This window comes from Colletotrichum lupini, chromosome 5 (assembly GCF_023278565.1).
Source record: "Colletotrichum lupini chromosome 5, complete sequence".
Classification (NCBI taxonomy): domain Eukaryota; kingdom Fungi; phylum Ascomycota; class Sordariomycetes; order Glomerellales; family Glomerellaceae; genus Colletotrichum; species Colletotrichum lupini.
The window spans coordinates 3,253,165-3,267,901 of record NC_064678.1 but is presented as its reverse complement, the minus strand read 5'-3'; the positions used below and the strand labels follow the sequence as shown (position 1 = coordinate 3,267,901).

General features: G+C 38.1%; 3 protein-coding genes across 3 annotated transcripts; all 3 read left to right on the top strand.

The window, feature by feature from the left end:
• Positions 1 to 436: 436 nt before the first annotated feature.
• On the top strand, positions 437 to 2,866 carry CLUP02_10376 (uncharacterized protein; the record flags this gene model as incomplete). The annotated part of the gene is made up of 11 exons (XM_049289352.1): positions 437 to 830; positions 935 to 1,117; positions 1,185 to 1,255; positions 1,443 to 1,540; positions 1,627 to 1,648; positions 1,702 to 1,782; positions 1,818 to 1,898; positions 2,224 to 2,330; positions 2,387 to 2,540; positions 2,601 to 2,740; positions 2,806 to 2,866. 11 exons carry the CDS (start codon positions 437 to 439, stop codon positions 2,864 to 2,866), a joined length of 1,392 nt encoding a protein of 463 aa, XP_049146497.1.
• Positions 2,867 to 7,643: 4,777 nt separating this feature from the next.
• CLUP02_10375 (uncharacterized protein) lies at positions 7,644 to 7,877 on the top strand (the record flags this gene model as incomplete). The annotated part of the gene is made up of 1 exon (XM_049289351.1): positions 7,644 to 7,877. A coding segment is annotated over one exon (234 nt), but the record flags the coding sequence as incomplete, so codon positions are not given.
• A 4,252-nt stretch (positions 7,878 to 12,129) lies between these two features.
• CLUP02_10374 (DnaJ domain-containing protein) lies at positions 12,130 to 14,708 on the top strand (the record flags this gene model as incomplete). The annotated part of the gene is made up of 3 exons (XM_049289350.1): positions 12,130 to 12,174; positions 12,244 to 13,276; positions 13,783 to 14,708. 3 exons carry the CDS (start codon positions 12,130 to 12,132, stop codon positions 14,706 to 14,708), a joined length of 2,004 nt encoding a protein of 667 aa, XP_049146495.1.
• Positions 14,709 to 14,737: the final 29 nt, after the last annotated feature.

The window sequence follows — 14,737 nt, the reverse complement described above, 5'->3', positions numbered from 1 at the left end:
TTATCCTGACATGAATCAGGTACACATAAGATCGGCGTTCAACTTTCTTTGATTAAAGATAACGCGGCGTGTCCAGGTAGATTGGGAGCCAAATGAGTTGAAGTAGTTAAACTGCCAACGCGAATTTACGCCTCAACGTCCCTCGTGTTTCCTCGGAACCGGTCCAAACTGCGAATTACTCGACAACTTATTTCGAGGCTTACTAGTTAATTGCTGCCCAGAGACACTTTGAGTCAATCTCCTGCTATCAGCCTTCCAGGCCTCCCGTTCCCACAGCCTCTACCGTTCGTCCGACGTTCTTCCCCCGTCCAAGCGTCATTAGTCTGATAAGAGTATTACAGCACCCAACACTCAAAGCCGGAACTATCCTCCGTCGTCGAACTTATCACCAAACTCTCCAAAACTTCCTTCGGCACTAGTTCTTCTATTTTCCATCATGCGTTCTACGTCTATTCTTCAAATTTTTGCGACCTCAGCATACGTTGCTATTGCAGCAGCTGACAGTTGCTGTTGGGGTGACAACTGGGCCGATACCAACTGGCTGTGGCTCAAATGGGACGAACCTGCAGGAGTCGTTAGATGCGGCTTGAGTGGAACATTCCCTGCCGGTACGAAATGCACCATCGAAAACTCCAAGGACGCAAAGGGCAACCTCCAAGCGTTGACAAACGTCACATTTGGCGGTAACTCCGCACCATTCAAGTTCCGCATTGGCATCAACCCCAACAGCTGCGACCCTTTGCCTAGCGATCAGGTCGTTACTGGATGGGAGGGCTGGGGAGCAAATCTTTTTGAAGGCCATGACCTCACGACGCAAAGACTTGACGCCTGTACCCAAGATAACTCGGCATAGACTACAGGTAAGAAGTCTGGGTTGTCCATAGATTGAGGCTTCTCTAACAACATCCAGAACCCAGGTTAAGGAGTGCGAAAGTTATTGGAGAACCAGCTAGAGCCATTGTGCTGGAGGAAAGGTCGTTGGACTGTGTAATGGAGAGCCTTGAAAACGGCTGCTCAAGTGACGGAGTTATTTTTTCCATGTGCATGAATGCTCGCAGAATATCCCAGATTCCTAATGATATGATGTCTCAGTGCTACATCTTTCTCATTCAATTACGTATGCAATGAGTCAGAACTACTGAATCACCAGCCTCGTTCTGACTTCCTAAACCTCGCGTCGACAGCTAGATGCAACTGGGACTTTCGGCCGACTTACTCTCCTGCCTGCCATCTTCTGCTTTTGATCAACTCTCAAGTCTGTTCCGTTCTGCCCGCATTGTCACGCGACTATCTTCCTCCGCATGCACGGACATCAACTCCACGTCTTCCCCTTTTTTGTTGACTTGCTTCAAGCTTGATAGGAAGGCACGGGAAAATACGAGTAAGGTTAACATGTGTCATCCAATATCGCCGCGTGACAACTGATGGAGTTGACCAACTAGTCACGCGTCGCCAGGGAATGGATCTGGGAACCTGCTTGTTTCCGCGAAGATTATTTGCGGAATATGGTTCAAGTGATAAGCGGTCTCGCTCAGGTCCCGTGATCTGTTGATCAATGCTGCTCGTACTAAGTGGCTTAGCAATTTATTTTGCCTTTCTATATCAAACACTCGGCCGTTGTCTGAGCCGCAACCAAGCTTCTGCCCAAGTGTCCGCTTAGTTTGACTCGCGCAAACGCCGTCCCATCTCTATCATTTTCAGGCTCTCAGCTGTCACATCACCCCGCGATACGAGATTTTTTCCAGAAACCGAACTAGAATACCAACGACTGGGGGCGGTCTCGTCCGTCATGACCCGCATATTGTTAATTGAGGTAGTATGACAAGGCGGCGTGCAGTAGCCGCCCGGCGTCATGGAACGGCGGGATCATCGGATGCCACGGGGGGAACATGATTCAGGTCGGATCATTCCCTATCGTGGTGGAGAACTCCCCAGAGCAATGGCCAAGCTGCTGCCATTATCCTGACATTTCCTTAGTTTATTAAGTCGAATTGATCCACGCGTCAGGGACCATCCTTATCTGGTCTAGTTGTCGAGCTACTCAAATGGCAATTGAACTCTCCCGCATTTCCTAAATTACGCCCGCGTCCACTCCAAATACCAGATGCAGGTACATAAGTTTAGTCTAGACCACAGTTTGGCCCAGCCCTACAGTACTTGTTAACCTCACATCATTCCCGCAACCGATCACTGTGTCTTACACTCAACTCTCACCTTCCTCAGTTGCTCTCCTCGCTCCTCTCGTGGTCAACCTTAAATACACCATCCAACAACATGTTTACGAGACTTTTATTCTTCTGTTTCTCATTGACGCTCCTCGTCTTTCCGGTGTAAGTCAGCACCGCTCGCAACCCAAGCTTAGTTAGATCATGACTGACAGAACCAGTGCGCTTGCAAACGAACACGCCAAATGCTACTGTGTTATCAATGATGTATCTCATAAGTGTCTCACGGAAAAGGCCTGCGATGTTTACCGGACATCGCAAAAGATCTTCGAGAATGACAACCCGCAAAACGTTAACACAACAATGCTGTGGCACGTAAGTCGAATAGGACCTCCTCAAATTGATTTCAAGGCATGATTCTGACATTGTCATCAGGTTTGCGCAACTATTGCTCCTAAGGATGGCGGCCGGACACGGTACGTCTCTGGATTTGGCGGCAACGAGTTCAAGGACTCTTGCATCCAGGCTCAGAACTCCGGTGTATGTGCCGACGCCAGTGGTACTATTGGCTCAAAGTGCGATTAATTTTGGATTTTAATATGATACCAAACAAGAGGGGCTGAGTAAGCACGGAGTGTAGAAATGATACCATCAGCGTCGACCGAAATGTTGGAGTGATTTCAGCCAGTCAGGTTGTATAGGAGGATTGACTCGGAACGGTACATGATTGAGAAGCATGAGTCTTAGACTCGATATTCACGGCCTGAGATAAGCACGCGTTGTTGCAAAAGTCTTTGACAGACTTTTTTAATGCTGAATGTTTACATCTTACCAAATTTCTGGACTTGCAGAACCTAGTGATCATATAATCTGATATTTCTCATGGTATCTCGACTCTCAATCATGCTTACTCTGCAGGGGAGAATGCATTCTTGTCTGAGTGACTGATCCTATCTTCGTGCACCAAGACATGTGCTCAAGTCCACATCGTTGGCGGAAAAGTTCGCACGATTCACAGATGCAACAAATTGCCAAGAGGCCACATACCTTCTCTCGACTTTTCCAAAACTAAGATCTTCTAATAAAGGCAGACAGCTCTCTCAAGAAGTTCCGCAGCAAGCTCCACCATCTCATTCTTCGATGACACTTTGTGATATCCCACCCATTTCAGGTTTTTACCTACCTTGAGTAACAAAACCTCGTGGTGACGGGTAAAATTGACTATTACGAAGTGAGGATTGGAACTATCCGAAAAGGTCTCATCAACAAGAAGAGTGAGGATGTTCCGGTCGAAATGTGTCATCACGGCCAATATGTTCTCAGCAATCGTCGATACCAATGAACAAGAACTGGGTTGTCTCGATATCTTAACAGACTCAATGCAGACTTTTAGCCTCCGACTCTGACATTAGCCTTAAAGACTATATTCGTCTTTTAGAGATATTATGCTAATGACACAGACATTTTGCTAAGGCAAACTATTAGATTAGAAGTCTAATTCAACCGCGGCATATAGCCGACTACGCAGGGGCTAATTAGGGGCCCTATTTACGATTATTATAGCCAGCCTAACCTATAGTTAGAACCTCCTTTTTATACTTATTACGCAAATATTTATATAGTTTAATTAATCTCTTCGTTAACTACGGTTCGAACTAATTACCCTATAATAAGGATATTAATACTAATTAATAATTAAATTCTATTATTATAAATCGGTAAAGTATTTTATTATATAAAAAAGACGACTTTTTAATACTATATAGGATAGGAGATTCGTACTAATTAACTTTATAAAAGTAGATAAAAAAAGAAGCGATTTTTAAATATTATACGGAATTAAGTAATCGTAGCCCTTTATTATTTATAAGAGGTTGACGTTTACTATGTTAAATTACGTTAATTAATAAAACCGCTTAAATAACTAGCCTTTTATTATTACCCTAAGTAGCTTTTTTATTAAATAACTTTTTTATAACCGGCCCGTAATTAGAAATTAACTAGTTAAATTAGTAAAAGGAAATACTTACGTAACGACTACTTACTTAATTAATTAGCGCGACGAACGAGCTTAATAATATAATATAAAAAAGAACTATACGATTAAAAAAGGGGATTTCTAAACGTAAATATTCTTATTTAGTAATAAAAATAACCCTATAGGAGTTATTAAGCTAAGAGATTTATAATATATAAAAAAGTTTATTATTACGAGGATTTTATAAGTACGACCTTAAGTTTATAATTTAAACGACCTTTTTATAGCTCTTTTAATTACCCCCTAGGTATTACTTAGGAATATAATATAGGGGACGGTTTAACGAGGAAGGAGGGGATTTAGAGGTTTTAATAATATTAAGTTAAGAGTATTATAGATCTTAGAGATTAACTTAAAAAAAAAGTAACTACCCTAAAATAGTCCTATAACCTCTTACTAAAGTTATTATTAGCTTAAGAAAAGGCTAAAAAGACGAGGATTTAAGGGGAAAAAAAAGAATCTTTTAAAAAGCCGCTTAAGGGCTTCTTTTTATATTAGCTCCCGGCGCAAGATTATTAATTTTAAAAAATTAACTAAATAATAAAAGGGATCGTTAGTAAGCGATAATTACCTAAGTATAATTAGGTTATAAAAAGGACTACTTAAAAGATATAAAATAGGGTACCGAGAGGCTATAAAAAATAAAATTTTTAAAATATCTAACTTTACTACGTATAAATAATAAGTAAGTATTTTTAATAAGTCCTTAAAATATACGATTTTATAAAAAAGAGGGCTTAACTTTATTAACCGTATTTAATAACCTATATAGTTCTTAATAGCTTATATAGCTCTTTTATAAACTACCCGGCGTTTATTTTTAATTATTCTTATAAAATATTACCCTAAAGGAGGTAGGTTAAGGAAGGAAGCTATTTAAAAATTATAAAGAGTATAAGGCTTAAGAGGCTAGAAGTATATAGGATAGCGGAAATTAGTAATTAATAAAGATCCCGAGACTAATTATTATATTTTTTTATAATAATATAAACGTCTATTACTACTATTATAAAAAGGAACTATTAAAACTTACCTTTTTATATTAAATAAAAAGGAGGATCTTAGTAAGTACGATAGTTAGCGATTTAGAAGGGTAATAGTAATTATTAAAAATAGTAAAAACGAGAGTAATAACGAGATAGTAAGAGGAAGTAGGAATCTCTTAGACTTTAATAAATTCGTTAGGTAATAAAAGTACGGATTTACTATAACTAGCGCGCGAATTAAATATATTTTTATTAAAATTAAATACGCTAGTAATTATTAATATAAGTATAAGCTAGAGTACGACCCTTAGCGAGTTAGGGTAAAGAAGAAAAGGACAAAACCTAATCCTAAATAGAATCCTAATCCTTTATAAATAAATAAATATTAACCTAGATTATTAAGGGACGTGGATATATAGAATTGCGGATTAGCTTAATAACGAGTAAGTTAACGTAATATTAATCTATTTAACTAAGGTCTATAAAAAAAAAGGGGCTATAGGGGTAACCCCTATTTTATAAGATCGTAAACGACCTTAGTTATTAACTAAACGAATAGTTTATAAGCATAAGCCTAGGAATTATAAAAGTAATTAATAAATTCTTTTACGGGCGAGGGGTATTACTAATATAATTATAATTACGAGAGCTATATAAAATATTAATAGCGATAATTATAGAGGAGGAATTCGTATTATAGAACTAAGTATAAGTTAATAAAGTATATAATCGTTTTAACGAATTTAGAAAAAGGGTAAACGACCTAGATTTCTTTTTTATAATTACTAACGGAAATCTATCGTTATAAAAGGATATACCGGGGTAAAATATAGTACTAAAAGTACGATAATTAATAATTTTACCTATTTTGATTTATAACTCGCTACTGCTACTAATACGAAATTCGGTACTAATTAGCTAATAAAAAGGAAATAAACGACCCGAAGTTATTAATAATACATAGCGACGTAAAGATCGTATATAGAGACCGAAAATCTAATAATAAATACGAAGTAATTTATAAACTTTAAAAAGATCTTTTTAAAAGAGAAATTATACTCTAGGGGGAAGTATAAGGTCTTATAAAAAACCCTAACGATATTTTACGATTATTATAAAAAAGTCGGAATTAGGGAATACTAATACTATTTAGTAATTAATATTATACTTATAAATAAAGTCTCTAATTATTATTACGAAGTAGTACGTAATCTCGATCGAAACGACTTTTTTAATATAATTAACGTAATCCGAAGCCGCTTCGAGACTTATAATAAGAACCTAGAGCTCCTATCTAAGCTACGAGCGATTTTTTTTATATTTATAGTTAGGATAATAGAGGGTAAATTGCGAGTAGAGATCTTTAAAGAGCTTATTAATTAAATTAATAAGTTAAGAAAAACCTAGCTAAATAAGAAGATAAATAAGCAGAAAGTTAGATATTTTTATATTATAGTTTAGCGTATACTAGAGGTAAAAATAACCCTATACTAAGTACTTAAAAACTACAAAACGCTTTACTCGAGGCTAAGATTTAGTTTTAATATTAAGGTAAAAATGCCGCGCTAAACTTATTTTTAAGTATACAACGGCCCTTATTAATAATATTAAATTAATCGAATATATAATAAAAAAGGAAAAGAGGCTAGATACGGTAATCGTTAATAAGGAGGCCTAGATTTATTAAATAGGTAGAGATTTAATTTATAAATAAGGTAATAAAAGAGGTAATACTATATTTATAAAAAAGATAGATATTAGTTAAGTAACTACTTTAAAAAAGAGCGTATTAAATTATATAAATAGTATAAAAGATCGAGGGTAATAAATAATAAAACTAACCCTCGTTAGTTTAACTAATTCCTTATTATATATAAAAGAAGATCTGGGGGTATAGAACTTAGTAACGGTAATTAAAATAGCAGCTTTAAATATATACCCCCTATAAAAGATTCGGAAAATAAGGAAGATCTTACCCCCTATACTAACGAATTAGATTATAATAAAATCGATAATATTAACTACTCTTTTTTTACCTTATTAGCCTTTAAAAAATATACGAGGCTAAACGAATAGAGGGTAGCGGAAGCTTTTAATAAGTAGGCTTTTATTTATAAATAGTAAGGGAAGGTCCTTTAGATAATAGATACGGAGGCGGCTAAAAGGGTAAATTTAATAAGGCCGAAGCCTATTCTCTTAATAATTAAAGAGAAGATACTATTTCTTTTAATATTTAAAAAAAAGGAATATAGTACTAAATATATTTAGGGGTAGCTAGAGGGGTCCTTTTTATACTACTTAGATCCCTTAAATACTAAGCTCGTATAAGTATTTTATACGAGCAAAAAGTATAGCTTAGACGATTTTTATAAGATTATTTTAAATACTAAGGTATTATAATAATTAATTAGAAAAAAAGGGTAATTCTAAGCGCTACGGAAGATTGTATTAATAACGCTTAATACGTTAATAGCGGGTATTATAAGGATTAGTTTCGGCCTAAGTAAGGAAATCGTTGCCCTGGGTATAGTAGAAGTAGAGACGTACTCCGGAACGATAACTTTCTATATTTTACTTATTAATACCCCATTTTTTTTATATTTAAAAGATATAAATCGACTAGGTATTATATTTAATAATATAAGGAATAAAATCTTTAGTAATAAGTATTTTAAAATAGTTAAATAACAATAGGGGTATATATTTATAAAGCTTATTAATAATACGAAGTTAATTAATTATTTAACGGAAAGTGAGCTTAGAAAATTATATTAGAGATTCGGGTACCCGTTAGTTACGAGGCTATATAACCTCTTAAAGTAATTAAGTAATAATAATATTAAAATAGGGGCGCTAGAATAGTTAACGAAAGTATATTATTAATATTAAATAAATGCGCAGAGCTTACGTAAATTTAAGTTTAAATTACGTAATAAGCTTAACTTTAACTAGGAAATCGTTATTAATATTTTCTATTTAAATAGTCGGCTAGTACTATATATAATTAACGTAGCTATATCCTTCTAAATAAGGTAATTCCTTTAGGATTTATAAATAAAAATAATATAAGTAGCTTTACGAAAAAGCTAGATCGATATATATTAGGGACCGCTAGACGGTATTAGAACCGACGTTAATACTAGCTTTAAGTTAGTAAAATTTAGGAATAATACGACGGCTTATAGTATATAGCTAAAAGTCGTACTTATTAAAGCGTACTATAGTATTAAAAAGGTAGAGAGGGCATACTAGTAATTAAAAAGGGCGTTTAGAATTATTAAAGAGGAAAATCCGGATTTTATTAACGACGAATGCTTTTAAATAGTACTTAAATATTATAACGATATTATAGGGCCTAACGGACTTATATTAATATTATTAATATTTAAAGTATATTTAAGAACGACCTTAGCCTCGTTACCGTCGCTAGGTATAAGCTAACGAGCCTAAGTAATTAAAAAAGTAATATAGGTACTATGTAAAGTGAGCGTAAAAAGGTAAGTTAATAAGGTAATTACTACGTATAATAGGCCCGATATAGGGGATAATTTAGATATATTACTAAATTCGGATATACGAGTATAGTACAAAATTACTTAATAATAGGCTAGGCTATATAAATTAATTTTTATTAACGAGCGCTCTTATATAGTTACGAGAGATCGTAACTAGCTATTCGAAGTATTAATTATAGTAATTAGACCGTATTATATAGATCTTAACGAGGTAATTTTTAATTTATAAAAAAAAGAAAAGCTAGGGGAAACTATATAACCCGCGGTAGAGGTATAAGAAATTATCTTTAATAAAATCGTTATAGTAATATTAATAAACGATAAGAAAAAGAAAATTGCTAAAAAGGTACTAATATTATTAGTAAGACGTTATAAAAGACTACAATAATAAGCCCTAATACGGTAATTTATTATTAGTAACGAGGTAATTAATACTTTTTATATAGTAAAAGAGAAAGCCGATTTCGAGCTAGTAGTTAAACTACGTAAAGAAGGCGTAATTATAACTACTAAAAAGCCGTATAAGGGATTAGATCTTATCGAAGTAAATACTCTTTACGATCGAGGGGTTTATTAATTTATCTTATATAACTTAAAAAAATATATAAACCTCTATATATTTAAATTACGAATAGTTCGTAAGATTAAAAGGAAAGGAATACCCTAGCTATATAAAAAGTTTAAATACGTAATTTAGGGGTATAGTAACGTTAAAAAAGCGACGCTACTTATATAATTACTTATTATATAGCGCTATAGCTAACGATTAATAATAGTACTAATAGTATTATTATAAAAAAAGGGATACGAGATTTAGAGCCGTAATATTACTTAGGCCTATACCTAATCGGCCATAGGGCTTATAAAGAAAATCCTAGCTTATTTACTAAAGGAAATAGCTAGTAAGTACTTAGAAAGTACGATTATTAAAGTACTTAAGTTATTATATAGGCTCGTAGAATCGGGTACTTATTAATAAGCTACTTATTACGATTTTTATATTAATTAATTATTAATAGTTATTTTTATATACGACCCGTACTTATTAATTATAGAGTACGAAGGCGACTAATTTAGGATCGTCGGAATATAGACTAATAATATATTAAGCCTATTTAATATTAACTTTATAAAGAAGGAGAATAAGGAGCTTTAAAAAGCGGGCTTCGTAATAAAGCTAAAAGAGGTCTTTATAATAAATACCCCCTTAGTATTTAATAATAGGATTTTTATAATTAAAAAGGAAACTGTTATTTTTTAATAAAAGGGGTAGGGCGAGAAAATTAACCTCGTCGATCTAAACGTAATTAATATTAAAAAATAATATAAAGCTAAGCTTATGCGAGGGGTATATATTATAAGTATTTATTAGCCCGAAGTAACGTTTAACTATATTAGGGTAGCGTAGGCTATAAATCTAATTAAATAGGACGTTAAAGTACTTAATAAACGGCTTAAATAGTAATAAATAAATCTCGATCGAGGTCTTATTTATTACTTAATTAACCTTATAATTAGTAAGCTCTACGTTTTTATTAATAAGTTATTTATAAATAATAACGACCTTACTTTATAATTAGGGTATATTATTATCTTAGCTAACGAGAGTATAAGTAAGAGCGAATTTATTATATATAATAATATAATTTACTACTTATTAACTAAAAATAAGTAAGTAATAAGAAGTATATTAGCGTTAAAGGTTTATAGTATAATTAACGGCGTTAACCTCTCTTATACGATTTTAATAATACTAAAAAAGATTATTAATCGAATTAGCCTTTTACTTATTTTAATAGTTATCTATATTAATTCTTACTTATTATATAAATACCTCGTTAAATTAAGAACAACGAAAAAAAAGAGGCTTATAATTAATATTATAGCCCTTAAGTAATCGTATAAAAGGCACGAGATATTCGAAATCCGTTAGATTAATAGTAAAAATAATTTCGTAAACGTTTTTATAAAAGTAATACTAAATAAAGGATTAGAGTAATTTATAAATAGTAAAAAAGCTATTATATAAATAAAGGGATAAGTTATATAAAAAAAGTAAAGAAAAGGGGGAAAGGGAGACGACTTAGTAAACGGGCCCGAGGTTAAATTATACCTCTAATTATAGCGGTTAAATTAATAAAAAAAAGAGAAAGTTAGTATTAAATTAGAAATCTAATTTAACTACGGTATATAACTAACTATATAGGGGCTAATTAGGGGCCCTATTTATGATTATTATAGCTAGCTTAACCTACGGTTAGAACCTCCTTTTTATACCTACTACGCAGATATTTATATAGTTTAATTAATCTCTTCGTTAACTACGGTTCGAACTAACTACCCTATAATAGGGATACTAACACAAACTAACCTTCTGACCACGAAGCAGGATACACAGGCCAGTGCCAAGCTTTGTCTCAAGCTTTATCGCCCCGCCAGACTCCAGAAGCCAATCGCTCATAGACTTGCTTTTTTCCTTTCTTGAATTGTGAGGTATAAGATAGCGAGTTAGTCGGACAAATCTCCGCTAATTTAACTTGGAGCATAGAGAAGTTTGAAGGGTGGGCAGAAGGTTCGTCGTATTCACTTCTGAGTTATTATACCTAGGCGGTCAAACAGATTCGGCCGATATTTCCGCCGCAGATTAGGGTAGAATGAAGACCGCCAAGAGTTGAAAAGGTCCTATGACCGATCAAAGCTTTCATCTTCCCCAATGTCTCGCTGTCCACTTCTATCGTGGGGACTGCTAACATAGGCTTTGCGGAGTACCTTAGCTTCGAACTCTCCAGTCTGACATTCGAATTGGCGGTCAAGCATTGCTCGAATAAGCATGAAGTGATTAGTGAATCAATGCCTGGTAGAAGTCTGTTTCTACACTTCAAAGGTCGCGATGATTGGCATTACGTGTAGACGAGAAACAAATATCGCCATCGACGAATCTGGGACACAAGACGAGTGTAAAAGTTTTGGGGCCCCGGTTCCCCTGACCAGCGCTCAAATTCTGGATTGAAGGGATAAAAAGTTGGAAAGCAACGGAACATTCCATAAAATTCAGAGTGGGAGACGAGGGAAGACGAGGGCTTTCCAAAGGATGTCAAATAGCCACGTGATGACCTCCAATTTGCGAAATTGAATATTCATGCAGATGGTAGATGAGATGATGAGTTCAGATGACATAAGCGAGACGCTGGTCCCCCATATGGCAGGGATCAGGCCCTGGCTTCAGGTCCCACAAATAATGAGGTCAGCTCTTGGCAGTTGACACTGGTCGAAAACGCCAGCAAGTCAGTAAGCTCGGTCGCGAATTGACATCACAACTATCGACTGTTGATCAGGTTTCCGTCGACAACGTCGCGATCTTTCTTCCTTACTCGTCGTTCCACAAGATATTTGGACCGCCTCAAAGGGATGCGCAGATCATCACAATGTCAAATGTTCTCTCCCTTCTAGGCTGGGCCTTCTTGCCCAACGTACGTGATACCTGCCGCACGACCTAACCCCTCCATATTGAGCATCGCAACGACTGACATCCCTCACAGCTAGTCACCGGCTGGGTCCAAGCAATCTACTACGGTCTGGCAATCCGCGCCGGTGATCCCAAGCCTCAGCCCGGAACCGCGAAGTATGCCATCCACCGCCGCCGAATCCACATACTCGTCGTCTCCTTCTACCTCCTCTACACCCTTGTTGAGGCCGACCGCACCCTCCGCCTGCAAGGGACCTTCTACACTGACCTCGACGTCGCTGCAAGTGCCCCCGTCCGCATAATCAAGTCTCGCTTCCGCCGGCTCGCGGCCGTCTACCATCCAGACAAGGCAGGCACAAATGGCGCTGACACTGGCGCCGCCGCTGCACGCTTCATGCACCTGAAGACCGCCTCAGAGACCCTCTCCGACCCAGCCCGTCGCTTCGCCTACGAGCGCTTCGGTCCTGAGGTCGGCGCCTGGCAGGGCTGCAAGACCATTCACGACTTTGTCGCTCGTGGCATTATGCAGGGAACGATCCCGTACTACGGCATCGCGGCGGCTGCTACTTACGGCTTGAGTCTGCTGGGATACCTCGACTGGGGACGATACTGGCGGTGGATTACCCTTCTCACCTTCTTCGTCGCGGAGCTCATCGTTGTTACTCGGCCCGAGATGCCGCCATTTCTAGCCATCTTCAACACAGTGCTGAGCACAGCCCTGCGCCGCCCACCCTATCTTCAGTTTCAGTTGGTTTCGCTCGCTCGTCAGGCCGCTGTCACGATCTACATCGCCTTCGGCCAGCTCGGTCCTCTGCTGAACTCTCAGGGCCAGGCGGCGCAAAAAGCGGCCGAGAGCTCGGCGGCCGCAGTCGATGAAGGCCTACAGCGACTCGAGATGATGGCCCGCGGTCTGGACGGCGAGACGAGCAGGTTGTTGGAGATGGAGATGACGCCGTTCATCGGCGATAAGGAGGCTCTCAGCAACGTGCGTGCCAAGGTCAAAGATTGGTTGGTTCAGAACACCATCAGGGCGGACCCGATGGTCAGAGATGCGATTGGCAAGCAATTCCAGAAACGCAGGGTCGATGCACCAGCTGGTGCGAAGGGTAATAGATAGAGCAGACATTAAACGCCCGTGTACTTTTTTGCTAGAAATCATCATTCGGCGATCGACACACCACCTCACACTTTACTTGGATGAATTTCTCGCTTCCCGCGTGAGATCCGACTGCTTGTCTTTTGCTGTGGCTGTTTCTTGTGCCCCTTACGAGACGGGGACGCGGTCAGACGTTGCCTCTACAACCGGTGAAATCCACAATCTCAGTGATATAGAGATATTTCTCCATAAGCTCCAAGGCCACTTCAGCAGCCAATTAATGATATAATTCATAAAGCTGCCCAGCATCATGAGAATCTCCCAAGTGTGGCGTATGTGGCTGAGAGGTGTGGCTTAAATGAGGTTCGAAAATATCTCAGAATGAACTATTACTCACCAAGTCATGGCACGTTGAACAATACTACGAGGAAGTCATGAGAACCAAGATACTGGAACTAGCAGTCGCGAACTTCAATATTCAACGGCTAGTTAACAGCGATTAATTCACAATGGCAGTCGCATCATCATGGCACCTCTTACCACCCGACCTAATCGAACACCAAATCGGCCAAATCGACCTCCTCACAGCAATGTACCCCACAGAGGATGAGGTCTCAATCGACAAGGAATCCGAACAATCGCTACAACTCCTCAAAACACACATAGAACAAGGCGATGAAACCACAAATCTGTTATTGAGCCGCGCACCAACAGTGACCATATTACTCACACTCACCGTCCCAGAACCGGACCAAGACCCCTCATCGCCAAAACTTTTACAACTAGACATCACTGTACCCTTCTCATACGAAGCCGACGAGCCACCAGAAGAAGCACCCCGCATAAGAGTCCGAATACTCCAACCAGCATGGCTCAACCGCGCAGCAACCGCCCACCTCAACACCCAAATCCCAGACGGCGACGACGACCTCTTCAGCATCATAGACGCAATAAACGAGTCAGCAGTAGCGTACCTCGAAGAAGCAAAAACAGCAGCAGAAGCCGAGTCCGCAGTCTCCAATGCTGCTGCCACAGCTGACGCAGGTCCCATGGTGCGGGTGTGGTTCTACTTCCCCTCCATCTCAACCCGCTCCAAGCGCGACGACTTCATCATCAATGCGCCCGCGTACCACCTCACGGGCTTCCTCTACGCCGGGAAACCTGGATTGTTGTGTCTGGAGGGCGGGTCGCAAAGCATCGACGACTACATGAAGTTCATCAAGACGGAGAGCTGGGGCGATATCCCTGCACATCATAAAAAGGTTAGCGAGAGGCATCGCGAAAAGGACATTTCGAAGAGGGTCTTTGCGGATATGTCAGAGATTACGGACTCTGTAGGTGAGAGGAGAGGACAGAGGGCGAACAGGGGCGATATGAAGGCTGTGGAGGGGTGGTTGGTGGAACGTGGACTAGGGGATGCTTTTGCGAAGGTATTGATGTAGATCATGTAGAACAAGAAAGACCGAGGCAC